The sequence below is a fragment of the Mobula hypostoma genome, chromosome 10 (assembly GCF_963921235.1).
Source record: "Mobula hypostoma chromosome 10, sMobHyp1.1, whole genome shotgun sequence".
NCBI classification, from domain to species: domain Eukaryota; kingdom Metazoa; phylum Chordata; class Chondrichthyes; order Myliobatiformes; family Myliobatidae; genus Mobula; species Mobula hypostoma.
This window is the reverse complement of record NC_086106.1, coordinates 75,929,945-75,957,901: the sequence shown is the minus strand read 5'-3', so window position 1 is coordinate 75,957,901 and position 27,957 is coordinate 75,929,945. Positions and strand designations below refer to the sequence as shown.

At 40.1% G+C, this 27,957-nt stretch overlaps 1 protein-coding gene across 3 annotated transcripts in view; it reads left to right on the top strand.

Annotated features, from left to right (window-relative positions):
- dacha (dachshund a) overlaps positions 1-27,957 on the top strand; it is a 396,346-nt gene that overhangs the window by 342,057 nt on the left and 26,332 nt on the right. For all 3 annotated transcript variants that reach the window (XM_063060634.1, XM_063060633.1, XM_063060635.1), the window contains 3 exons: positions 2,971-3,118; positions 21,085-21,228; positions 22,720-22,788. In XM_063060634.1, coding sequence (XP_062916704.1) covers positions 2,971-3,118; positions 21,085-21,228; positions 22,720-22,788 — 361 coding nt within the window. The remainder of the gene's footprint in view (positions 1-2,970; positions 3,119-21,084; positions 21,229-22,719; positions 22,789-27,957) is intronic.

The following is a 27,957-nucleotide window of genomic DNA, read 5'->3' as shown; positions in this document are numbered from 1 at the left end:
AAGAAAATGCAGATCTAATCATGAGAACCAGTGATGCAACAAATATGGAAAATTGTAGTTAATTGTGATTAATTATATCATCAGCTATTCAACATCTTATGTGCTGCAGAATAAATAACATTGACATGAGCTGAGTTTAATGGAACTCTACTTTGTTAATTTTAAATTACAAAATATGTTGGAATAACATTTCCAAATGCTAGCCTGCTTTTAGTTGGAAAGCCTAATTTCAGTCTGGTGTAACGTTGATATCCTTTTCCTATGTTAAAGTGTTAATTTTGTAGTTTCACTTATTTTGGAATAATTTAATAAAGTTTTAAAAAGAGTCTTATCTATTTTTAATGCAAGATCATATGTTTTTGCTGGCTCAATGTTCACTTTCTCCATTGCTGTTCTCATTGTTTTTTTCCACAATGCAACTACTCAGAAATCTTTGGCACATATTTCCTTTTAAACATGGTCCAAAGTGTGATTTTTCCCTCTTTGTAAAAACGTCCCCTTGCCAACAATTTGATTTACAAGCAATGATCTTCATTGAAGATGATTTTGTCCATCCAGCCCTACTCCCAGCCCAATCTACATTCCCCTGCTGCATGTTTTTATACAGAATCTGACTTCATTCGTACTGGATTAAACATTACCTGTCACTGCTCTTCTCTAGACGTTAACCATGAACTCACTAAATCTCTCTTATTTTTGATGCTTTTCTTGCCACGGTCTTTCCTTAACTCTCTACAACTTAATCATCTTTCCCTGCTCCGCTTTTCCCCATCTTGTTACAAGAGCACAACAAGCTGATGTATTTGCATTTTGAAAAGATTGGGGACCAAAGTGTGCAATATATTTATATGTCGCAATATATCTACAAAAGATTTACAATGAACAACTTATTTTCCAGCAGTAGACTTCTGACATTCTTCTCTTTTTTTGTAAATATTTCAAAATGTTGTGAGGTCTTTCAACTTTAAAAGATCCTCTACAAAAACATCCAGCTGGGGAATGTAGACTGGGCTGCGTGTAGGGCTGGATGGACAATGCAAGTAGGAATTTATTTTTTTTCAATCATGTGGGAAGTCATACCGATCCTGATGACTGAATGAGTTTTCTCTGGGTGCACTGGTCTATCCCCATATCCCAAAGAAGTGCTATTAGGTTAATTGGCTGCTGAAAGTTACCCCTAGTAGATCTTAATAGTAAAAAGATTCAAACAGGGTGAAAATACGTTGCAGGAGTATAAGCAAATTAAAAATTGGGGTCATGGGGAATAGGCCAAATAGTCTTGCTCTCCTAGGAGTCAATATGGAGCTGATAGGTTGAATGCCCATCTCCTTTTTGTATCATTAAAAGTGCAAAGTAAAATTGTACATCTCTTAATGGGTAGATTAGGCTGAGGGTAGTGCTGCTGTTGCACTATCATCTTCAACGAGGATTGTTATCAAAATCAAATAGCTGGCAGCCTAGTATTCCAATGTCAGTTATGTTGAGTTCTGCTTTTTTTTGTAACAATTAAACTGAAGCACAACAGAAGCTAATTAGATACTCATAAGGTATCTGCACACCTTTCCATAAGTTGTAACTCCATACTGCTTCTGAACTGCTTCTCTCCGTGTATTGGAAGTTCTTCAATTCCATTGCAGGACTGCTTGTGAAAATTCCACAGCACTACTAACACCATGAATGTTACTTGTTGTGTTTTTGTGAGTCCAGCTTATCCTTTGCCATGTTGGTGTCCAGACTAAAAATTCTTAATAGGTACAGAATCTCTAAAACCATCTATTCTTCCAAAGCATATGTTGTCATTTGCACATTTTTAAAGATAATTGAATTGTGACATATTTATAGAAACTGATATAAGAAGGTATAAGTTAACAGAAAATGTCAAAATATTCTCGCAAACATGAGGAAATCTGCAGTGCTGGAATTTCAAGCAACACACATAAAAGTTGCTGGTGAACGCAGCAGGCCAGGCAGCATCTCTAGGAAGAGGTACAGTCGACGTTTTGGGCCAAGACGCTTTGTCAGGACTAACTGAAAGAAGAGCTAGTAAGAGATTTGAAAGTGGGAGGGGAAGGGGGAGATCCGAAATGATAGGAGAAGACAGGAGGGGGAGGGATGGAGCCAAGAGCTGGACAGGTGATTGGCAAAAGGGATATGAGAGGATTATGGGACAGGAGGCCTAGGGAGAAAGAAAAGAGGGATCTCCCAGTGGCCACACATTTTAATTCCACATTCCATTCCCATTCTGATATGTCTATCCATGGCCTCCTCTACTGCAAAGATGAAGCCACACTCAGGTTGGAGGAACAACACCTTATATTCCATCTGGGTAGCCTTCAACCTGATGGCATGAACATTGACATCTCAAACTTCCGCTAATGCCCCACCTCCCCCTCGTACCCCATCTGTTATTTATTTATTTATATACACACATTCTTTTTCTCTCTCTCCATTTTTTCCCTCTGTCCCTCTCACTATATCCCTTGCCCATCCTGTGGGCTTTCCCCCCCTCCCCCTTTTCTTTCTCCCTAGGCCTCCTGTCCCATGATCCTCTCATATCCCTTTTGCCAATCAACTGTCCAGCTCTTGGCTCCATCCCTCCCCTCCTGTCTTCTCCTATCATTTTGGATCTCCCCCTTCCCCTCCCACTTTCAAATCTCTTATTAGCTCTTCTTTCAGTTAGTCCTGACGGAGAGTCTCGGCCCGAAACGTCGACTGTACCTCTTCCTCGAGATGCTGCCTGGCCTGCCGCATTCACCAGCAAATTTTATGTGTGTTGTCAAGATATTCTGCTGTTTCTGTTTAAGGAGAATTGGATTAGCTGTGAATGGTCATAATTATGGAAAGAATATGAGAAAGTAGAACTTAGTTGAATGAACATTTGCCAGCTTCTACACTTAATTAGGATTTTTGTGGTTTGCAGTTTTACTGGAATTCAGGGGCTCTTGCTGAAGCTGTTTAATGATTATACAGGGCCTGCTGAAGGTGGCTGTTGACAATGCCCGTGTGCAAGAGAAGCAGATACAACAGGAGAAGAAGGAACTCAAGTTGGAGCTGTTCAGGGAGAGAGAAATGAGAGAAACCTTAGAGAGACAACTCACAGCGGAACAGCACAATCGAGGTAGGTCTTAAGGTAATCAAATGGGATATCAAGAGTGAAGATGGTTGACTATAAACTTAGTGCTCTTCCTGGGGCTGAGCTGTCTTATTGGATTTCATTTTGATACCAGAGCAGCAATAATTGCATAAGGTTGAAATAAAACTTCGGTGATATGGTAATGACGACGGTCCTTCAGGGCAAATGCTTTGCAACAGAATATTCTAACCAAGAATTTCTCACTATAACATTCTTATCATAACAAGATCATCCAGAGCAGTTTTCTTGCTGAATAGGTGACATAACCCAGGTGGTTTTAGATCAAGTTCAAGTTCAAGTTCTGTTCATTGTTATTTAACTGTACCCATGTATACCACCAAATGAAACAATGTTCCTCCGGACCAAGGTGCACAGCACATGTAACTTATACATGTAATACATAAGTTAAAATTACCATTAGAAAACCAACAAATAATTAGGTGCACTTATGACACAAGTTAAAAAGTAAACAGTGTAATGCTACTGGTACTTTGTACGTGATGAGACCTGGTTGGTTGCATGGAATTCAACAGTCCCGTGTCCTGTGGGAAGTAGCAGTTTCCCATCCTATCAGTTCTTGACAATGCAACGGTACCTCCTGCCTGATGGTAGGGGTTTAGAGCGATTGTTGGGTGGATGGGAGGGATCATTGATAATGCTGAGGGACTGTATATGTAGCGCTCCTCATAAATATTTCTGATGGGTGGGAGAGAGACCCTGATGACCTTCTCGGCAGTCCTCACAATCCTTTGTAGGGACTTGAGGTGTGATGTGTTGCAATTCCCGTGCTAGACGATGATGCTGCTGGTCAGGACACTCTCGATGCTCCTGTAAAAATTAGTTAGAATGGGGGGGGGCAGGGGGCCTCACTCACTTCAATCTCCTCAGGAAGTGGAGACATTGCTATGTTTCTTGACCAAGGAGGTGATGTTGAGGGACCAGGTGAAATCATCTTTTAAGTGCACTCCCAGAAGCCTGGTGCTCCTAACTCTCTCCACGGAGGAGTCATGCAGGTGTAGTGAGGAGTGATCAGCCTGCACCTTCTGAAAGCCCATGGGAAAAAATGTTGGTTTTTATGAGAGATGAACTTTTCTAACAAGGCTAACGTTTTTACTTCCTCGAAGAATGTAGTGTTCTTGGAAACTGGGATATGGTGACAGTAAAATCAGTCTAACTGCAGTTATTTCAGAAGCAATATTGATTCCCAATGTTCAATATTAAAAACAAAAATTATGTTGCAATACTCAATAATGCAGCACTATTACAGCACCAGTGATCGGCAATCAGGGTTCAATTCCTGTTGCTGGCTCTAAGGAACGTGTACATTATTCTTGTGAATGCATGGGTTTCCTCCCACATTCCAAGGACATACTGGTTATGGTTAGTAAGCTGTGGGTATACAATGTTTGGCGACACTTGCACATATTCAGATCGTGTTGCTTATTGACATAAATGATGCATTTCACTGTTTGTTTCAATGTCTTGGCGTACTTGTGATAAATAAAGCTAATCTCATCTGATGTATTCTAATAAGAAATTTAAACTGTTTTGAAGATGTTGAGGTGTATATTGGATGCTGAATCTTATTGCTCATGAGTTGATTATCCAAAGCAGTCCAACTATTCATTCTGATGGGAGTTATTCAGAAGCATGAATTGATTAAAAATGTGTAAAGTTAACTTCGGAAACTTTTCTGATTTTAATTTCTATAACAATTTTTTTTACATCACTTAAGTTGTATAAGCTCTTCCGCAATTACTTTAAGAAATTAGGAAATAATTTAATTTCCCTTTGATGTTTAATCATGCTTAACAAAAGAAAGTACCCACCCTATTTGTTATCCCAAGCCTTTATTAATATTGGGAAAGCATCACTCCATCTTGCTTCCGCTGAATTGGCACGGTCTCAGACAAGCTGCTGAGATGATGAACCTGTAATGTGGTAAATCTTTATTAAAAGTCTATCTGTGGAGCACAGTACATTACTTCACTACGTCCCGGATGCCAAATACAGTATGTTTTGAGCATACAAAATGAAATCAATCCTAGTTGCAGTGGTATAATCATTTATGTTTCAAATTCAGATTTTTGCTTAGATTAAACTATCGATTACATGTAAACAGTGACCTATTGATTCATAAATTTCTTGTACAAATTTGCACACAAATTCCTCTATAAATATATTTGTATTCAGAAGGCATTTTATTCTCTGACATATATAATTCTGATAAGCAGTAGTTTACAACCATTTAGTAAGACTGCAGCTGTTTTTATAGCTTGAGACTGTTGCTCATAGAACCATTAAACATCTAAGAAAGATGTCCTGAAATAACATTGTTGTCTTTGATGTGTCTTGAATAAATTCATTTGAAATAGCTTTGCATTATGATTGTTGCCAATGTGACCATGATGTTTGTCAGCTATTTTAATGCTTCAAATAGATTAATTAAGGACTTATGGAAGCAAAACAGATTGATTGACCCAACTGAGTTGTGCCTATATTTTAGCTCCACATTCTTATGTCCCTCCAGAAAGGCCTAGAGTAGACAAGCAAGGATGTAATGCTGAGGCTTTAAAAGCCATTGGTTAGACCACACAGACATTGTGAAAAATTTTGGGCCCTTAATCTAAGAAAGGATGTGCTGATACTGGAGAGGATTCAGAGGAGGTTCATGAGAATGATCCTGGGAATGACAGGTTTAATGTATGAGGAGCGTTTGATGGCTCTGAGCCTGTACTCATCGGAGTTCAGAAGAATGAGGGTGATCTCATTGAAACCCATCAAATATAGAAAGGCCTAGACGGAGTCGATGTGGGGAGGATGTTTCTTATAATGGGGAGTCTAGGACCAAAGGGCACAGACTCAGAATAGAAGGACATCCCTTTAGAACAGAGATGGAGAAGAATTTCTTTAGCTAGAGGATGGTGAATCTATGGAATTCATTGCTACAGATATCTGTAGAGGCAAAATCATTGGGTATATTTAAGAGCGGAGGTTGACAGATTCTTAATTAGTAAGGGTGTCAAAGATTTCTGGGAGAAGGCAGGAGAATGGGCTTCAGAGGGATAATAAATTAACCAAAATGGATTGGTGGAGCAGACAAGATGGGCTGAATGGCATAATTCTGTTCCTATGTCTTATGGTCTTATAATCATATCAGATGAAAAAGTAGAGCTGTCTAGAAGTTTGTATGATGCAACTTTAATCATCTTCAGCATTGTTTAAGTTGATCATTTGGTGAAAATAGGTGTGTTCACGTTCTAAGTTTCCAGCAGCAAGTTGAAGGGATGGTAAGGTTAAGCAAATGAAATGTTTTGACAGGTTACCTGGCAGCTGTTAAACCTGTGCATTAATATCAAGTCCAAATAGAGCAATCAGAAGTTTTGCCCCTCTGTGTCCTAGTTTGTGCAATAAAAGCAACTTGCCATGTAAATGTCTACTGCTGTTCTCAGATATTGAACAAACTAGCAAGTGGCAATTTAAACAGCGGAATATGCTCAACTATAACTTACAGTTTTGTGAGCTGTTTTTTCTAAAGCAACTGATGATTTTCAGCAGTTTTATTTGGACTCATATATTGGCATGATCATTACACAGCCATTGACAACCACCTTCTCATTTGCAGTTTACATTTTCTAAGATTTTTTGAACAACATCAGAGAGGATATCCAAAAGTATTAGATTAATTTATCCACTAATTAGCAAAACTGCTTTCCTTTCAGTGGCTAGTACTTCCTAGAATTATCTGAATTGATGCACTATGGTCGTGTAGAGGTTAGCGCAACGCTGTTACAGTTGGGACATTGGTGTTTGGAGTTTACCTCCAATGTTGTCTGCAGGAAAGTTTGTATGTTGTTCCTGTGTGCTCTGGTTTCCTCCCATAGCGCAAAGATGTACCAGTTAGTAGGTTAATTGTTCATTGTAAATTGTCCTGTGATTACGCTTGGTTTAAAATAGGTGGGCTGCTGGCCAGTGTGGTTCTTTGGGCTGGAATGGCCTGTTCTGTGCTGTATCTCTAAATAAATACAACTTTATCCATCTGATCTCATGATGGATCTTCTTTCAGTTTCATTTCATAATTTTATATGTGCTTAATCCGATGTATTCACTTTTAACAAGATGGCACAATGAGTGAGAACATAAGAACAAAGAACCTAGGCTCGGATGAGGTCAAATTGCCCTTGAGTTATTCTCTCATTCAGTAAAATCATGCTTTAGTGCTCAAAATCTATCAACCTCAGTCTTGAATATTCTCAGTGACTGAGCACCCACTGCCTTTAATAGTAGAGGGCTTCAAAGATTCACATATCTAAGCAGAGACATTTGTCCTTATCTCAATTCTAAATTCTGACCTTTTACCATGATGCTTTGACCTTTAGAGCCATCTCCTTTCCAGCTGAGTTAAATAGTTTCTCATCTCCTATTCTGTTCATTTTGTATATTTGAGGGAGATCATTCTGCAGTCTTCTAAGGTTAATGTATACGGTCCAATTCTACACAATTTTCCTCCACAGAACACCCCAGAAATCAAACCCTGGTTGTAGCGAATTTAATATTTCAGTAATATTTGAGTGGTATTGTAAATGTATTGTTTGATTAAGTATTCTTTGTTGGTTATATAATTAATTATGGGCTATGTGTAAGAAGTATGTGAATGGCATATGTCATTACACCACCAAATCATATATGCGTGCCTCACTAAAGTAAAACTAAGCAGACCCGTTTCCCTGCTCTGTGTTCTTCTTCTGATTTGTTTCTGGAGTTACAAAATATAATAGTGGCGGTGAGGAATTTTTAAAATGAATCAGAGGTGAATACCTACCTGTTGAAGCTCAGCATTTTTATTCTCTTCACAAGGGAGCGAGAGAGAGAGAGATGTTCAAGTTAAAATAAAACAGAGCACTTGTTTCCTTGCAAGATTAGAGAGATGGTCAAGTTAAAAGTCAAAGGCAGAAAATGGTCAAAATTTACAGGTTCATAAGCAGTGAGTACCAGGTAATAATAATAATAAATAAAGCAAAAATGGCTGGCAACATCAGAAAGATAAACACATTTGATTGCACAACAGATAACTGGATGATGTATACTGAACAAATTAAGCAGTATTTGAAGAAAATTAAATTACCATTGAGAAATGAGTGCCAGTATTGCTGAGTGTAATAGGTGGAAATGTATACAGTTTACTTAGAAGTTTAACTGCTCCAACCGAACCAGCCAAAATGAATTTTGCTGATATCAGGAAAGTAATGCAGGCTCATTTAGAACCAAAACCCTTACTAATTGCGGAATGCTTTAGTTCTCATAAGCGGAATCAAAAGGAAGAGGTGTCCATTTTGTTGTGTATTTAATACTTAAGTAATATTTGAGTAATATTGTAAATATATTGTTTGATTAAGTATTCTTTGTTTAAATAATTCATTATGGTTATATGTGCAAAGTACATGAATGGCATACATCATCTCACCACTGCACCATATGTCTGAGCCTCGCTTAAAAGTGAAAACAAAGTTAGACTTGCATTCCCGATTCCTTTCTTTTCCTTTCAATTAATTTATATTTTAGATTTACAAAACATAACAGTGGCAATGAGATATTTTTAAAATGAACCTGAGACGGCTGCCTATTTGTCGAAGCACATCAAGATGTTTGAGTTAAAAAAAGACACAGTATGATTCTTTTTCCTTTGGAATAGCTCATTTTCTTGGCAAAATGAAGGATGAGCAAGTTAAAATAAGGCAGAAAACAGAAGAATTCTGATAATGATTACTGAAAAAGGAGCAGAAATGGCTGGTTATATCAGAAAGATAGATGCGTCTGAATGCTCAATGGATAATTGGCTCGTATACTGAGATAATTGAGCAGATTTTTGAGGAAAATGAAATAGCTGATGAGAAGTGAATGCCAGTTTTGCTGAGTGCATTGGGATTAAAGACATACAGCTTGTCAGGAGCTTAATGGCTCCAACCAAACTGGCTGAAATGAGCTTTGCTGATATTGTGAATGCAGGAACATTACTTCTGAAGCCATTGTTGATTGCAGAATGCTTTAGGTTTCATAAGTGGAATCAAACGGAAGGAAGTCCATTTCACTATATGTGGCTGAAGTGAAGAAATTGTCCAAGCATTGTCAGTTCATGATAGACTTAATGATGCACTGAGAAATTGTTCGCTTTGCGGAATCTTACAAGAAAGCATCCAAAAATGGCTCTTAACTGAAGCAATACACACAAAAATTGCTGGTGGAACACAGCATTCCAGGCAGTATCTATAGGAAGAGGTACAGTCGACATTTCGGGCTGGGACCCTTCGTCAGGACTAACTGATAAGAGATAGAAATGAATATTGACTTCTCTAACTTCCGTTAATGCCCCTCCTCCCCTTCACACCCCATCCCTTATTTATTTATTTAATATATTCCCCCCCCCCCCACCCCACTTTTTTTCTCTCTCTTTTTTCTCCCTTGGTCCCTCTCTACCCTCCGGGCTCCCCTCCCCCCTTCTCTCACTCCTCAGGATTCCCATCCTTTGATCCTCTCCCTTCTCCAGTCTGGTATCCCTTGTGCCAATCAACTTTCTAGCTCTTAGATCCACCCCGCCCCTCCTGTCTTCTCCTATCATTTCAGATCTTCCCCTCCCCCTCCTACTTTCAAATCTCTTACTAGCTCTTCTTTCAGTTAGTCCTGACGAAGGGTCCCGGCCCGAAACGTCGACTGTACCTCTTCCTATAGATGCTGCCTGACCTGTTGCGTTCCACCAGCATTTTTTGTGTGTGTTGCTTGAATTTCCAGCATCTGCAGATTTCCTCGTGTCTGCATTTTCTTAACTGAAGTGCAACTTACATTTAAAAGAGCAGTTGAAATTGCTCCATTAATGGAAACAACAGACAGAGATGCAATTAAGTTGTAGTCAGGAATGAAAGTGAGCATGAACACAAAATTGTAACATCTAAACAGAAACTGGTCTGGCCAGGCAAATTGTGTTACCGTTGTGGCAGGGGGTCACATACACAAGACCAATGCAGGTTTAAAGGTGAAACTTGCAAAAAATGTGACGAAGTAGGAGACATACAAAGAGCATGGCATGCAGACAAAGATAAATGGAATGGACTTCCTAGGTAAGAGAAAAAGTTTAACAAGTCAAGTTATAATTTTAAAAAACATCTGCATGCTTTCAGTGGAAAATTTGACAATGATGAGAGTGATAAAGGATTGTGTAGCCTTGAGATTTCCAATGTGGAAACTAACAATAGAAAAGCAATATGATAAATTAATTGAAATGGGGTTGGACACTGGCTCACTTGTTTCAGCCATTCCACAAAATGAGCCTGAATGCCATTTCAAATACTGAACTGACACCTGTAGATATCCAGCTATAACAGAGAAAAGATAACTCCTATGGGAATGGTATTTGTAACAGTAAAATTTAACATCGAACCACCCATATTGGGTGTAGATGTGGTAACAGGTGGGCCAGCACTGTGGGGCCATGATTGGCTGAGACAATGACAACTTGATTGGAAATCCATCCTTAATTTTCAAGTCAAATCCCCTATAATAGAGTCAACTGAAAGCGAATTAACAAAGGTACTGAATGATGCAGCAGTGTTCTGAGATGCAGTTGGAAATCTCAAACATATCAAGGATAAAATTGTGTTAAATAAAAATGCCACACCCAACTTTTGCAAAGCCCATCTGGTTAGTTATCTGTGATAAAGTAGTCAGTGAATTAGATCACATGAAGGCTAAAGGAATTCTTTCCAAGGTTGAGTGCAGCCCTTGGACAATGCCAGTGGTCCTAGCAGCCAAGAAGAAAGAGTCTGTCAGGATCTGTGGAGATTTTTAACCTAGTACTAAATGTTGATCAATACCTTCTGCCAGAGTAGGGGATATTTTTGCAAACCTTTCTGGAAGAAAACAAAGTTGTCTTATCTGAGGCTTACCAACAGATGAAAGATGAGTCCAAAATGTTTCTCTGCGTAAAAACTCACACAGGGCTTTATTGCTTAATAATAGGATTATTTTTGGAGTAGCATCCAAACATGCACTCTGGCAGAAATCCATGGACCAGGTGCTGCAAGGCTGTCTAGGCACTCAGTGTAACCTGGATGACATCTTTGTTACAAGTGAAGATGTTGAGGAACATTCCAAAATCTCAAGACAACATTAAAAAGATTAGAAGATTATGGACTCAGAGTCCAATATGACAATGGTGAATTCTTTAAGCCAAACATCACTTACTGTGGTCACACCATCGACATACATAGAACATAGAATATTTTAGCACAGTACAGGCCCTTCGGCCCACAATGTTGTGCTGACCCTTAAACCCTGCCTCCCATATAACCCTCCACCTTAAATTCCTCCATATATCTGTCTAGTAGTCTCTTAAATTTTACTGCCTCCACCACTGACTCAGGCAGTGCATTCCACGCACCAACCACTCTCTGAGTAAAAAACCTTCCTCTAATATCCCCCCTTGAACTTCCCACCCCTTACCTTAAAGCCGTGTCCTCTTGTATTGAGCAGTGGTGCCCTGGGGAAGAGGCGCTAGCTGTCCACTCTATCTATTCCTCTTAATATCTTGTATCCCTCTATTATGTCTCCTCTCCATCCTCCCTCTCTCCAAAGAGTAAAGACCTAGCTCTGATCATAATGCATACTCTCCAAACCAGGCAGCATCCTGGTAAATCTCCTCTGTACCCTTTCCAATGCTTCCACATCCTTCCTACAGTGAGGTGACTATACAAAGATTGCACAAGTAACTGAGAAAATTCAAGCAACGGTGGATGCCCCAAAGCCAAAGGATGTGTCACAGTTACAGTCTTTTTTAAGATGTGCAGTTACTATAACACATTCCTGTCAAACCCAGCTGCTGTGCTCCACTCCTTGAACTCCTCACAAACGATCTGGAAGGAATTGCAATGGACAAAGCAGTGTGAGGTGACTTTCAAAAAGATAAAGTAAATGGTAACATCAGAAACTGTACTCACACATTATGAACCACAATGTCCAGTGAAACCTCGCCTTATGGTATAGGTGCAGTCATGCCACATGTTATGAGTGATGGAAGTGAACATCCAGTAGCCTATTCATCACATTCTCTTACTACTGCAGAGAAAATTATTCACAGATTGATAGAGGCCTTGAGCCTGTTTTGGGGTGTAAAACGTTTCAACCAGTACTTGTATGGGAGAGAGTTCACCTTCATTAATATCACCAACCACCACTGTCCATTTTTATCCACAGAAGGGTATTCTCTTAAGAGCAGCAGCATGAATGCAGAGATGGGCTCTGTTTCTTCCAAGGCATCGGCAAGTTGACGGTGCCTGGAGGTTTATGGCAGGGAGTTTCTCCCTTTTGCTGCCTGCTATCGGGGGACTTGGGAGTCAATCGACTCGGGGACTTTGAAACCTTTTTTTACCATGCCCATGGTTTGTTCTTCATCAAATTATGGTATTGCTTTGCACTGCTGTAACTATATGTTATAATTATGTGGTTCTGTCAGTGTTATACTTTGGTTTGTCCTGTTTTCTGTGATATTGCTCTGGAGAAACATTGTATCATTTCTTAATGCATGTATGCATTTCTAAATGACAATAAAAGAGGACTGAGTGTTCTCATAATCTAATCTAATGGGTGGAGAGATCATTTAGTTTGTGGAATCTTACAATAAAACATTCAAAAACTGCTCCTAACTGAAGTACAACTTGCATTTAAAAAGAGCAGTAGAAGTTGTTGTATCAATGGAAGCAGCAGGCAGAGATGCAAGTGAGTTGCAATCAGGACTGAAAGTGAGCATGAACGAAATTGCAATGTCTGAACAGAAACCTGCCTGGCTAAACAAATTAGGTTGCCATTGTGGCAGAGGCACACGTACACCAGACCAATGCAGATTTAAAGGCAAAACTTTCAGAAAATGCAACATAGACACATTCAAAGAGCATTTTGGCAATAAATGGACTGCACAGTGAAGAGACAAAGATTTTTAAAAAGTTGCAATTTCAAAAATGGTTCTAATCAGCATGCTATTGATGAAAAATCTGATAATGATGAGAGTGACACAGAGCTGGCTCGCCTTCAGATTTACAATGTGAAGACTAACTAGAGACAAGCAGTATGACTTACACCATAAATGAACGACAAATTAATTAAAATGGAATTGGACACTGGCTCGACAGTTTCAGTAATTACACAAAATGAGTTTGAGTGGCATTGTAAAGATAATAAACTGAAGGCTGCAAATATCCAACTAAGAACTTATACTGGGGTAGAGATAACTCGTGTGGGAATGCCACTGTTAACAGTGAAATACAACATCCAACAAGCCACATTGGGAGGGTTAGCATGGTGTGGCCGTGATTGGCTGAGGCAATTACAAATTGATTGGAGATCCATCCACCATTTGCAAGCCACATCCCCTGCACCAGAGTCACCTGAAAGTAAATTAAGAAAGGTACTGGATGATGCTACAACAATGTTCAAGAATGGCATTGGAAAACTCGAACATATCAAGGGTAAAATAGTGTTAAATGAAAATTCTACACCAATGTTTTCCAAAGCAAGTCCGATTTCTTATATAATCCATGATAAAACAGCCAGTGAGCTTGATCACATAGAGACTGAAGGAATTATTTCTAAGTTTGAGTGGAGCCATGGGAAATGCCACTGGTCCCAGTAGCCAAGAAGGATGGGTCTGTCAGGATCTGTGGTGTTTTAAGGTCACCATCAACCCAGTACTGAAAGTAGATCAATACCCTCTGCCCAGGATAGAGGATACCTTTGCAAACTTTTCTAACAGAACCACCTTCAGTGAAGTGGACTTAGCTGAAATCTATCTACAGGTGGAGGTGGAAGAAAAGTCCAAAGTGTTTCACACCGTAAACACTCACAAAGGGCTTTATCATTTAGGCTAATATTTGGAGTAACATCTGCACTTGCATTCTGGCAGAAATCTATAGACCAGGTGTTACAAGACTGCCAAGTACTCAATATTACCTGGATGATGTCATTGTTACTGGTGATGATGACAAGGAATGTCTCCAAAATCTCAAGACACTTTTAAAAAGATTAGAAGATTATGGGCTCAGAGCATGACACAAGTGTGAATTCTTTAAACCAAACATCACTTAATGTGGTCACGCCATTAGTGCACAAGTTTACACAATTGTTTGAGAAAATTTAAGCAGTAGTGGATGCCCCATGTCACACTTGGGGTTCTGTTTTGGATTTGTCAATTACTATAACAGGTTCCTGCCAAACCCGGCTACTGTGCTCCACCCCTTGAATTTATTACTGGGAAGAAATGGCAATGGACAAAGCAGTGTGAAGTGGCTTTCTGAAAGACAATGGAAAGGCTGACATCAGAAATTATACTCGCATATTATGATCCACGTCATCCTGTGAAGCTTGCCTGTAACACCTTGCCTTATGGTATATAGGTACCGTCATGTCACATGTTATCAGTGATGGAAGTGAATGCCCCATAGCCTTAGCACCATGCTCCCTTACTACTGCAGAGAAGAATTATGGACAGATTGACAGAGAGGACTTGAGTCTGATTTGGAGTGTAAAACATTTCAACCTGTACATGGGAGAGACTTTACCTTCGTTACATATCACCAACCACTGGTGTCCATTTTCAATCCACAGAAGGGTGTTCCACTAGCAGCAGCATGAATGACGAGATGGGCTCTGTTTCTTGGGGGACACAATTGAAACATTGAATTCAAGAGGATGACCAATCATGGAAATGCTGATAGATTGTCCCGTTTAGAGGCAATACCTGGAAAATTTTACAAAAGAGTACACTGCTCTTGATGTAGTTTCCCTAATTTAAATTGAAAGTCTTCCTACTACAGCAGAGATGATCCAAAGGGAAACTAGAAAAGGCTCAACACAGTCTCAAGTCTACATGGCAACCCAAAATGTCTGGAATGTGCAGCAGATATTCCAGTTCCCCATTTTTACCCATGCTGGGATGAACTTGTCCTTGATGGAGGTTGCCTCATAAGGGAATTGGAAGTTGTTGAGCCATCCTAGCTGAGAGCTAATGTGTTGGAGAAGCGATATACTAGTCATCTGGGCGTGGTCAAAATGAAAGCATTGGCTTGAAGCTTTGTCTGGTGGCTTGGGATAGACCAGCAGATCAAGCAGCTTGCCATGCACTGATCGGGATGCTAACATGTTCAGAAGAAAGGTGTGCAGAGCTATTAGACTCACTTCCTGCTGTCCGAGAGACAACTCCTACAACCACCACGGAGCATGGAGGAGGCCAGTAAAAATACTAGAGAGCAATATGTTACATATTTGAGTTGAGGTGCATTCTATATTGATAAGTGTATCGCTAAGTAGGGAGGAGTGTAATGTATTTAATATTTTAGTATTATTTGAGTAATATTGTAAATATATTGTTTGATTAAGCATTCTTTGTTCACATAATTCATTATGGGTTATATGTAAGAAGTAGGTGAATGGCATAGGTCATTACACCACCCTGTTATATATTAGCACCGCACTAAAGTAAAACTAAGTAAATCTGTTTCCTGGCTAACCTGTTTTTCTTTCAATTCACTACTGGAGTTTCAAAACATAACACTGGTAAACCCTTCTTGCATCCGTTCTGAGGCAACTGCATTTGCTGGGACATTCCAAGAAACCCATTGGGTGCTACTGTAGTCATCAAATTGTAACTGAGGATCAAGACCTTACCCAGCTGACTGAGTGGCACACTGGCAAAAAATAAGCTCACAATGCTTACTGGAGTCTGTGTGAGAGATTGTGATAAGGATCGAGTGGGGTTGAAGGGATTGCAAACAGGGATCTGTTGATAATTGGTCAAATATACAAGCTGCAGTCAGTATCATTTAGAAATACACTTGGGTCTAAAGAATCAAGATGCAATGAAAGCACATTGAACTATTGATCTCTGATTGGTTCTCATTTATGCCATTGACCTTATCTGAAGAAATCTCTGTGCATATGTACCAGCCAACATAACTGAGCTCTATTTAGTAAAATTTTAAGGCTTGAATATTCGGATTTTACTGCTGGGTGATGCTGAAGGTGAAATCATTTCATTCACCCTGTAGTCAGGGTGATTGTGATATCATCTTCATTTGCAGCAAGCAGTTTCTAGCTTTAAGGACTTGTTCCATAATTTGCAAATAATTATATTTGTTTAAGATATGTCTCTATTTCACTGCTGTTTATAAAATCTGTGGTCATAAACTACACAGCTAGAGGGAAGATATTTTGACATCCAAATCATTTTAAGTAGCATGAGCATCCATCAGTCAAAGTGCTCGCTGAATCAATATGAGTTTTAGAATTACAGGATTATCACTGTGCATTCTGGAAGCTAGAAGTGGCACTTGTATTCTATCAAGTCTGGAGCAGAAGTGACAAGTTGCCCAGCGACTAACTGATTTAAACTCATTCTTTGATGATGGTGGATTTAATGGGACTTCACCAGAGCTGCTCCAACACACAAGGAAGGAAAGAACCGTGGATGGAAACATTTTCAACATTTTTTTTTACTCCAGTCACGCTTGCTGGCATTTTGGATTCACTCGCTAGTTTCACTAATATTTGTACCAGAGAAATATATCCTACTGTGCGTAAAGACTCTTCAATATGTGCACAAAAAACTGTGCCTGAATCACTAATGGATCCAGGCAGCTCATTAAAGGCATTCTTCCATGTAAGTGTAATTCTATTTAAGTAATGGATATTAATTAAAGCCATAGAAATTACTAGTATTAGACAATACATGTTGCAGTATGGGAGATAATTCATGTACCCTGTCATGCTTATTGGTAGGCCATGGTTAATATATGGAGGATGAGGTTTGCTGTAGTTGTATGATCAGTTAGTTATCACCAAAAACATTAATATTGGTATTTTAGTTTAAGATTGAAATCATTGTGGTACAACGGTTGGACAGTCATTTTGGTCAGTGAGCGATTTACAACTCAGCAAAACTTCAGATGCAGATTTCAGCTGCTCTGTGCTGTTGTTTGGGTATGTGCACTGGCTATGTGTTTTCTGTATAAAACAAGATGAATGCTGCTGGATTCGTCGCACTCATCCCACGGGCTGCCCCATTGGAAGTGCTGGGAACACTTGCACTCACTCCACAGTGAACTCAAATGAAATTTTTCAGCTTGGTAATATTATTAGGAGGAATTTAAGTTTGATTCTACTGCCCTTTACCATGTCACCCAAGTTTAGGCAGGAGGACAGTGGAATCACATGAGAGATGAGCATGAGGTGTGAGTATGGGGAAATGAACATAAGGTGGTACTTTAATTGCCATGATGAAATAAATCTGTATTCACTGTTATCCTTGCACATGATCACAGACTGAAGTTTCTAATCTGTTGAATTGTAATGTGCTTCTTGAAATCTCAACATTCTGGTGTCGGGGGTATTGTATCAGTTGGCAGTGCTGGATTTTAGATTAGGTTAGATTAGATTTTAGATTATGAGGACACACAGTTCTCTTTTATTGTCATTTAGTAATGCATGCATTAAGAAACGATACAATTTGTTCCTCCAGAATAATATCACAGAAACACAAGACAAACCAAGATTAAAAAAACTGACAAAACCACATAATTATAACATATAGTTACAACAGTGTAAAGCAACACCGTAATTTGATGAAGAACAGACCATGGGCACGTAAAAAAAAAGTCTCAAAGTCTCTCGAAAGTCCCATCATCATTTGATAACATTTGATAACATTTTTAAAATTTAATACAGAAATTAATGAGATTTGATAGCAAAGATGATATGATCATCCTGATATCACTGTCTCTGTTTATAATCAGTTTCAAGAAACACAACTTACATGCCCACTCTTATTTTTAAAATCCCTTAATGGCATTGTTCTTCCCTAACCCTGCAAACTCTTCCAACCATTGATATATCTGCCCTCCTTAGTCTGCGCTATGACCCAACCCCAATTCAAGTTGATTTCAAAGAAATTCAATTAAAAACATTACTAAGAACACATTTTTTGAAGTAAATTGTTGTAAACTATCACAGCAATCAATAAAAAGGTGAGCGAAGGCAGAGCGAATTCGAGAGATGTGTCCTGCTGCTGTGCTATGAAATCAATGCACTTAGAGATGGAGCTGTGCTGGTTGGAGTGAATGATTCAGTGAGCAGACGATGAGGCAGAGGAGTTCCGACGCCCATCCAGCTAACCTGGTTGCGAGGGCAGATCGCTCTAAATGCCAAGCTCATTTGGAGAGGTCGAGAACGTTCAGCAGTGAAATCTAGGTCCAAAGTGAATTTAAACGCAAACAACAGGAATTCTGCAGATGCTGGAAATTCAAGCAACACACATCAAAGTTGCTGGTGAACGCAGCAGGCCAAGCAGCATCTATAGGAAGAGGCGCAGTCGACGTTTCAGGCCGAGACCCTTCGTCAGGACTAACTGAAGGAAGAGTGAGTAAGGGATTTGAAAGCTGGAGGGGGAGGGGGAGATGAATTGCTGTGCAGCACATCTTAGCCCTGGAGTGATTCGCCATGGTAGAGCTTGGGTCCTAATGCTAGGCAAGATCTTCTGCTTGGACAATTTCAATATGCAGCACAGGAAAACTGGAAAGGCAGGGTGTTGAGGGTCAGGCGAGGTTGGATCGCTTTGGGCACTGAGCCACTTCGGAGAGGTCAAGAACGGCTTCTTCTATATGCCTGAAGTGAATTGCTGGCAGGATATTCTAGGCATGAAGCGACTTGTTGCAGTGGAACCCAAGTCCTAATGCAAGGTACAAACCACTGTCAGACTATTTAAACGCCAGCCCAGGTAGACAGGGGGCTCCACTCTCTGCGACACTCAGGATGTGAGACCACCCCTGGCTGCTATGCTTCATGTCTGCGAACTTTGGGGTGATTTGCCCTGCTAATATGTTGAACTCAATACTGAGGCTTTGGGCCAACTCTGGGCTGCTCTGGGGATTTGGATCTAAGGACTCATTTTGGTTTAGAATGCTGCTGTTGTTGCTTGTTTCTATTGTTTGCATGATTTGTGTATTTTTTTTCCCTGTCTCTATGCACATTGGGGGTTGGTCTTTATTTTTATTAATTGGGTCCTTTCAAGTTTCTTGCTTTATGGCTGCCTGTATGCAAACAAATCTCAAATTTGTATAACTTATACATTCTTTGATAATAAATGTACTTTGAATGTTAACTCCTTGATGATTCTTGAGTGCATGTACCTGTATTTTATCATGAGGGTGTCCTTGAATAACTGCAGGGTTTCCTGAAGTTCCAGTTGGTTGTCGAAGGAACTTATGACAATGTTTTCTGACCATTTAGTCTTTGGGAATTCACATTGCTTAGTCATAGTCATAGTCATACTTTATTGATCCCAGGGGAAATGGGTTTTCGTTACAGTTCCACCATAAATAATTAAATGATGTTTTCAGTAGCCAACACTACCCTGTAGAAGGAGTCCTGGGGATGCCAGTGATTTCTCAGAGCTATTTGCACTGTGTGGAGACCCATTGACAGCCCACAAATTCCAGAGCCAGATCAGAGAATGTTGATGCCCTGAAGATCAGATTCTGTTGTCCATATCAGTTTGGGAGTGAGCTGCAGGTATAAAGAATTTACAGCAGTGTAAACCAAGCTGCAGACCTTTGCAGTAGAGGTAATGCAGGGTGTATCACACTGTTACAAAGTGCCAGAGAAGAGCACAGTGTTATTAAGCCCCAAGAGCACAAAGTTATTAAGCCTCAAGACTGACAGTTCTCTATGCGATCTGCTTAGAGTAGCAGAGGTGCATGATGGAAAAAGGATCTCAGTTCCTGAAGAAAAGAGAAAACGTCATGCTTGCCAGATCTTTGACCTTGTAGGGGAACAATCTGCTCACACTTGGCACCTCCCAGCTCATGTGCAACATCTCTTTGCTCCTGGAGATCTGTAAACTGTTCTTGGATGTCAATCAGTGTCCAGTCTCAATAGCTACAGTGCTGCACAATGAGGACAAAGAGCAAGCTGTTCTCTGTTGGCATGTCACTGTTTCCAACAGAGCATCAATCTGGTCCCTAATGGAAGACTTCACCTGGATAAAGGTGGTATAGAAGCAGAATATTATCACATGACCCGTATCTGTAACTCTGTGGCAGTTGTCAGCTATATCAGTAAGTGCTGTGTGGCAGGACTGGAGCCTTTGCAAAAGAGATTATCAAATCTCAAACTGAGAACATGGCCTCATACAGTTATAGAGCTATGCAGCATGAAATAGACTCAACTCATCCATACCAACCATGCTGGCTCCAGGCTCTGCACAAGTTCTTGTGAGTTCATAGAATTAGACTCTTTTGCAGACCTTGCAAAAGAGTCCTGTATCGAACCATACAAGCCTGAATATACAAACCATCCTGACGTACATCAGTTTCAGCTGGTCAAGAAGAAATCTCATTTTGACCCTTGTCTGAGCAACACAGATGAATTAACTCGGCCTCCTCATACACACCCTGGCCATTGCACTTGATTTCCTCACACCCTTTGTGGACTGTGGTCCGCTGGTGCATTTCCTCAGGGCACGTGTCTTTCCTATCTCCTTTGCCCATGGTGCCACTCGCTGAGGTGGTGCTCTGAGGTTTGGTGCACAAAGACAGACAGTACTCACCATTGTTACTCAAATCCCACTTCTCCTTCTCCTTCCCTCCTATGCTGCATTTCTTGGAGGAAGAAAACTGGAGGCCATTATAAAGTAACCTGAAATTCTTAAGGATAAAATTTTAAATATAAACCACTGCTCAAAAAATGCTGTGTTTTATTCAATGAAAATTTAAGGCAGCGAATTCAGTTCAGATTTTTATTTTGTAGTATTTTATATACAGAGTATAAAACAAAAAACAACATGGAAATTGATGTCATGCAGCTGTATTTTGTAAACAAAACAACATAGATTCATTCATTATGTATGTGTACAATTCCAGCAACAATTCAGAAACGACTGAAGAAAGAGAAAAAGGCAAAAAGGAAATTACAGGAAGCACTTGAATTTGAGTCAAAGCGACGAGAACAAGTGGAACAAGCTTTACAACAGGCCACATCCACAGAAAGTCTCAGGGTGCTTAATGGTATACTTTAATTTCTTTTCATTTAATGTTGTTTTTCTGGGTGGAAATGTAAGAAATGCGAAGAAAAATATGAATTAACTAATATAGTTTACAGTTCGAACTGATGAAATATTGATTTAAAACATCTTTTACAGATATATAATCAGGAGGATAAAAGGATAGCTCATGTGAATAACCTGGCTAATGTTCAATTAAAGCAAGCGTCTGACAATTAGGAACATAAACTCTTTACAGAAAATGCTGAATATTTTACCTCAGACCCTGCTCAGTTTTCATTGTAAGTTTGAATTCAATGGGAATTTATCAAAAGCCGAAGGGAGCACTTTGCTCCAACACTATCCATCATGTACAGACATGGGTGGCTACCGCAAATGCAAATCGTTTTTGAAGAAGTGAATCAATTTCTTCCTTTTGCATTGTGGAAGCTTTTATTTCCCTTTGTGGAAATGCAAACAGGGGACAGATCAAGCTTCAGATAATATAATTTAACTATTAACATGCTAGCCATATGGAGTTGTTTATTTGGCAAATTAAGTTTAATGTTTAACTGAACCATGACACTGAGCTTTCCAAAGTTCATTACTGAATATAAATTTAAGGTCATTGATTTTCTGTTGCTGTGGGGGAAATGGGGAGAGCTCTTTGCATAGCCTTACATAACGGGTTGTATCATGATTGATTACTCAGTTATGGATGGTGTATTTGTACAAACAGCTGACATGAGGGAGTGTAATATGTTGATTTGTTCCCCTGATTATATTGTCAGGTGCAAATAAACATAGAATTTTCTTTTTAATTAAACATTACAGCACAAAAAGCCAGAAAGTGCAGATTAAGCAAAGGGTGATGAATGGACACTGAAGAGTTGTCTTTGTGCATGGAAACTAAATATTAGGCTTTGAGGCCACATAATCCTTGAACAAAAATATGCTAGTAATGCTTTGATATAAATGCTGTCCAAGATTATAGAAGTTCAATTTTAGCCTCAAATTTGGCCTGCCTCCTATTAAAGCTAGGATATTTAGTCCATTTAGTGAATTAAACCAGTGCAGTGACTCATCATCCAGAATTGAATCCCATCATCCAACTGCGGCCACACCGGAAACCACACGGTGTGAAGATAATAACAAATGAATTAAATGATTTTTGCACATGGCTTGGACTAATTTCCAAATTGTGTTATAGCTTTTCATTATGCATAATGAACACATTTTAATTATAGTCACACACATTCTGATGTGTGTAAAAATTAGCCACGGAACATTATGCACATTGTGGATTTGATGGGATCAGAGGTTAATAGAGTTACTGAACTGTTGGAACTAAACCCTTTTGCTCATTAGTGATCACATGATAAGAAAGCTTACAACCAAAAACACTCCTTTTTGAGCTGACTTATTATATTACAGCACAAAAATGATGGTCACTTTTTAAAAAGAATTTAAAGTCAATTGAAAAAGATATCACCTGATTGAATCTCCCTGTTGTTAGATGCAGTAATTCCTGAGATGGAAGCTGAACACTGTGGAACTCAGCTTGACACAACAGCAACAGTACAAGGTAAGCATAGGCTTTATCCAAATAAGTGAATTCAGGGCATATATGGAGAACTCAGGTGAGAGCTGTAGAATAGAGGACTAGATGATTTTGGCTTTTCTGTATATTGAAAGATAGTTTCAGGTTTCTGCTCTTCTACTTGGTTATTTTAGGCAATGAAACAAATTAAGGAAGCAGTTTTAAATTCTTCATTTCTTTATCTTGGCCTCTTGATCACACGCTGTCATCCAGCTGGAGAGAAGGAACCTCTCTAGCCCATGGACTGTTAGACTTTCAATTCAAATCACAGAAGTGGTGCCTAAAGTAATTTTATCTTCTCAACACCAAAGCTTGCCTTCAACCATCTTCAACAACTTAGGAACTATCTAATGAAGTGCACTGTGTGATAGATGGAAAACAGTAACATTGGAATGTAATGCTGTTGGAAGCAGATGTGTTGCCGATATTACTGAGCAAACGGGACAGTAATTTTTTATAAGATGTGTGTTGCCAGTTCTAGAAAAAGTTAATATTTGTGTTAATCTTTGTTCTTTGACATATAAAAATTCACCACACCATTAGTTGTAAAATGAATTGAAATATTAAAGTAAATTAAAGGTGCATTGATTGAAGATAGCAAACAGAGCAATGTAAAACCCATGAAACACAGATGACACATGGCAAAGTTTCACTGTCTGTATCTGCATTTCCCCTACAGATATTAGTTTCAGTCTACATTTACAGAGTAAAAACATTGAGGGAATTTTCTCTGTTAGCTTGTTTGTACTTTCCCACAGGAAAGATCTTCATGCACATGTTGAACCCAGATTTTGTGTCTCATTACAGCTGATACGAAATAAACACAAACTTTGATTGTGGACTGCTTCTTCCTTTCCTAGACTTCCTTTGTTTGTTTGTTTACTTCTCTTTTATCGTGTCTCAGCTCCTTTATCACTCATAAATTCACTCTTAAACACTTAAATGGAAACATCAAACAAAGAAAACAAAGCATCCCTAGGTTTTCTTGATCATGAAGCACGCACCTAAAAAAAAAGTTCAATGGCTGATATCACTGCCAAGTAACAAACTTTGGAAAATATTTAATAAATCTGCTTTAATGTTTTAACTTTTCTGGAAGTTTTATGTAAGTTGTAATATTTTTGGCAATGAGTTATGATAATGGTGTGTAATTAGTGAAATTAGCAAAGTTCACTTTTAACAAATGAGGAAGATAAATATTTAATTGCACAGCATAATTAAACACTTGGAACGTCACCTCTCTAGCCCTTTACCTTTCCTACCTACCTGGCTTCACCTATCACCATGTAGCTATGCTCCTTCCCCTCGCCCCACCTTTTTATTCTGTTGTCTTCCCTCTTCCTTTCCAGCCCTGAAGAAGGGTTTTGTCCCAAAACTTGACTGTTTATTCATTTCCATAGATACTGCCTGATGTGCTGAGTTCCTCCAGCATTTTGTGTATGTTGCTTTGGATTTCCAGCATCTGAAGAGTTTCTCATGACTAATAAAGATGCTGGCTGTAATCTCTTTACTGGCTCAATGTCTTTATATAATTGCTCTCACCAGTCTATTGAAGAATTTGTACTTGTACTCTGTACTTTTGATTATTTACCATTTTGTGATAGTTTTATTAAATGGAATAAACTTAATGAAAGTTCTTTGGCCGATAACACGAAGATTTAAAAGATAATGAGGCATTACACTCATCCTTTTTGTTAATTGTCCACTTTTGAGATGGTGATTGCATTTATAAAGAGTAAGTTGGGTATGTCTGCCACAAACATGAATGCAAACATTGAAGACCTTATTTTAAAAACAAAATTCTTGTGGTATATTTATAAAATTTGTCTACCACCTTAAACAATTAATTAACAGATGGAATGTGCTCACCTGTACGCACGGAAATGTGAGATGATATCTTATTCCTGATTCACGATTATCTCCTGAAGTTCCTGGCAATAACCAACCTCAACCTAGCCAAACTGTTTCACAATTATTTAGAGATGGGTCTTTCTAAATTCATGGCCCTGTCTCTTTGCTAGTTAAGCTCTTGGCAAAGCATTTTTCTCCAGGCAGTTCTCTTTGACTTCTGACAGCCTGACAATAGAAAGGCTTCTGCAACCCCACGATTGATCCAAGACAATGTTGTGGTATATTTATGGCAGAAAGGAAATCACTTAACTTTGTTCAAGTGTGATGTTAGACTGGGATCACTTCTTTGCCATAGTCCTAACCTTCACATAAGAACCATATAGAACATAGAACAGTATAGTACACAAACAGGTCCTTCAGCCCACAGTGTTTTACTGTACTATTAAGCTAATTATACCAATTTCTTTATGCCTGTAACACACATCAAAGTGGCTGGTGAACGCAGCAGGCCAGGCAGCATCTCTAGGAAGAGATACAGTCGACGTTTCAGGCCAAGACCCTTCGTCAGGACTAACTGAAGGAAGAGTTAGTAAGAGATTTGAAAGTGGGAGGGGGAGGGAGAGATCCAAAATGATAGGAGAAGACAGGAGGGGGAGGGATGGAGCCAAGAGCTGGACAGGTGATTGGCAAAGGGGATATGACAGGATCATGGGACAGGAGGTCCGGGGAGAAAGACAAAGGGGGGCGGGCAAGGAGTATAGTCAGAGGGACAGAGGGAGAAAAAGGAGAGTGAGAGAAAGAATGTGTGTATAAAAATAAATAACGGATGGGGTACGAGGGGGAGGTGGGGCATTAGCAGAAGTTAGAGAAATCGATGTTCATGCTGTCAGGTTGGAGGCTACCCAGACAGAATATAAGGTGTTGTTCCTCCAACCTGAGTGTGGCTTCATCTTTACAGTAGAGGAGGCCGTGGATAAACATGTCAGAATGGGAATGGGATGTGGAATTAAAATGTGTGGCCACTGGGAGATCCTGTTTTCTCTGGCGGACAGAGTGTAGATGTTCAGCAAAGCGGTCTCCCAGTCTGCGTCGGGTCTCGCCAATATATAAAAGGCCACATCGGGAGCACCAGACGCAGTATATCACCCCAGTCGACTCACAGGTGAAGTGTTGCCTCACCTGGAAGGACTGTTTGGGGCCCTGAATGGTGGTAAGGGAGGAAGTGTAAGGGCATGTGTAGCACTTGTTCCGCTTACACGGATAAGTGCCAGGAGGGAGATCAGTGGGGAGGGATGGGGGGGACGAATGGACAAGGGAGTCGCGTACGGAGCGATCCCTGTGGAAAGCAGAGAGAGGGGCAGAGGGAAAGATGTGCTTAGTGGTGGGATCCCGTTGGAGGTGGCGGAAGTTACGGAGAATAATTTGTTGGACCCGGAGGCTGGTGGGGTGGTGGATGAGGACCGGGGGAAACCTATTCCTAGTGGGGTGGCGGGAGGATGGAGTGAGAGCAGATGTACGTGAAATGGGGGAGATGCGTTTGAGAGCAGAGTTGATAGTGGAGGAAGGGAAGCCTCTTTCTTTAAAAAAGGAGGACATCTCCCTCGTCCTGGAATGAAAAGCCTCATCCTGAGAGCAGATGCAGTGGAGACGGAGGAATTGCGAGAAGGGGATGGCATTTTTGCAAGAGACAGGGTGAGAAGAGGAATAGTCCAGATAGCTGTGAGAGTCAGTAGGCTTATAGTAGACATCAGTGGATAAGCTGTCTCCAGAGACAGAGACAGAAAGATCTAGAAAGGGGAGGGAGGTGTCGGAAATGGACCAGGTAAACTTGAGGGCAGGGTGAAAGTTGGGGGCAAAGTTAATAAAGTCAACGAGCTCAGCATGCATGCAGGAAGCAGCGCCAATGCAGTCGTCGATGTAGCGAAGGAAAAGTAGGGGACAGATACCAGAATAGGCACAGAACATAGATTGTTCCACAAAGCCAACAAAAAGGCAGGCATAGCTAGGACCCATACGGGTGCCGATAGCTACACCTTTAGTTTGGAGGAAGTGGGAGGAGCCAAAGGAGAAATTATTAAGAGTAAGGACTAATTCTGCTAGACAGAGCAGAGTGGTGGTAGAGGGGAACTGATTGGGTGGGCCACACATTTTAATTCCACATCCCATTCCCATTCTGACATGTCTATCCACGGCCTCCTCTACTGTAAAGATGAAGCCACACTCAGGTTGGAGGAACAACACCTTATATTTCGTCTGGGTAGCCTCCAACCTGATAGCATGAACATCGACTTCTCTAACTTCCGCTAATGCCCCACCTCCCCCTCGTACCCCATCCGTTATTTATTTTTATACACACATTCTTTCTCTCACTCTCCTTTTTCTCCCTCTGTTCCTCTGACTATACCCCTTGCCCATCCTCTGGGTTCCCCCCCACCTTGTCTTTCTCCCCGGACCTCCTGTCCCATGATCCTCTCATATCCCCTTTGCCTATCACCTGTCCAGCTCTTGGCTCCATCCCTCCCCCTCCTGTCTTCTCCTATCATTTTGGATCTCCCCCCCCCCCCACTTTCAACTCTTCCTTCAGTTAGTCCTGACGAAGGGTTTCGGCCTGAAACGTCGACTGTACCTCTTCCTAGAGATGCTGCCTGGCCTGCTGCGTTCACCAGCAACTTTGATGTGTGTTGCTTGAATTTCCAGCATCTGCAGAATTCCTGTTGTTGCGTCTTTATGCCTCCACATAGTTTGCACTTTCCACTCTCTGCATTTTCATTTGCCTATCTAAAAGTTTCTAAAATGCCTCTGGTACTGGTTTTCTACTCTCTGCCTCTCATGATTTTATAAATTACTGCCCTTTCATCCAGGCAGCATCCTGATAAACGTGCACCCTCTCTATAGCCAGCGCTTTATAAAACAGCAAACCTGATTCTTGACCTCAGTAAGTTGACTAATAAAGGCGAGCATGACATATGTGCTCTTTACCATTCTATCTACTTGTTCAGCCACTTTTAGGGACAATCAGGTGTCAGTGGTTCGGGTAATTTCAGTGAGTTACAATGTGATTGAACAGTCTAAGCTACCTGAATATAATTGTATACAGTAGGCAAGTGTATATCATGTCACAGATGAAACTCAAGCATGGAATGGTGAATGCTGGTAGGCATCACCTGAGGACTGGGTATGAAAATATTTACAGGATGGAATACAATGGAACTAAGCTGTGAATGAGGCTCCAATGGCACAATATGTACATATAGAAACTGTGATTTGATGTAAATTTTGTAGGTTTTAAAGAGGTCCTGGGTG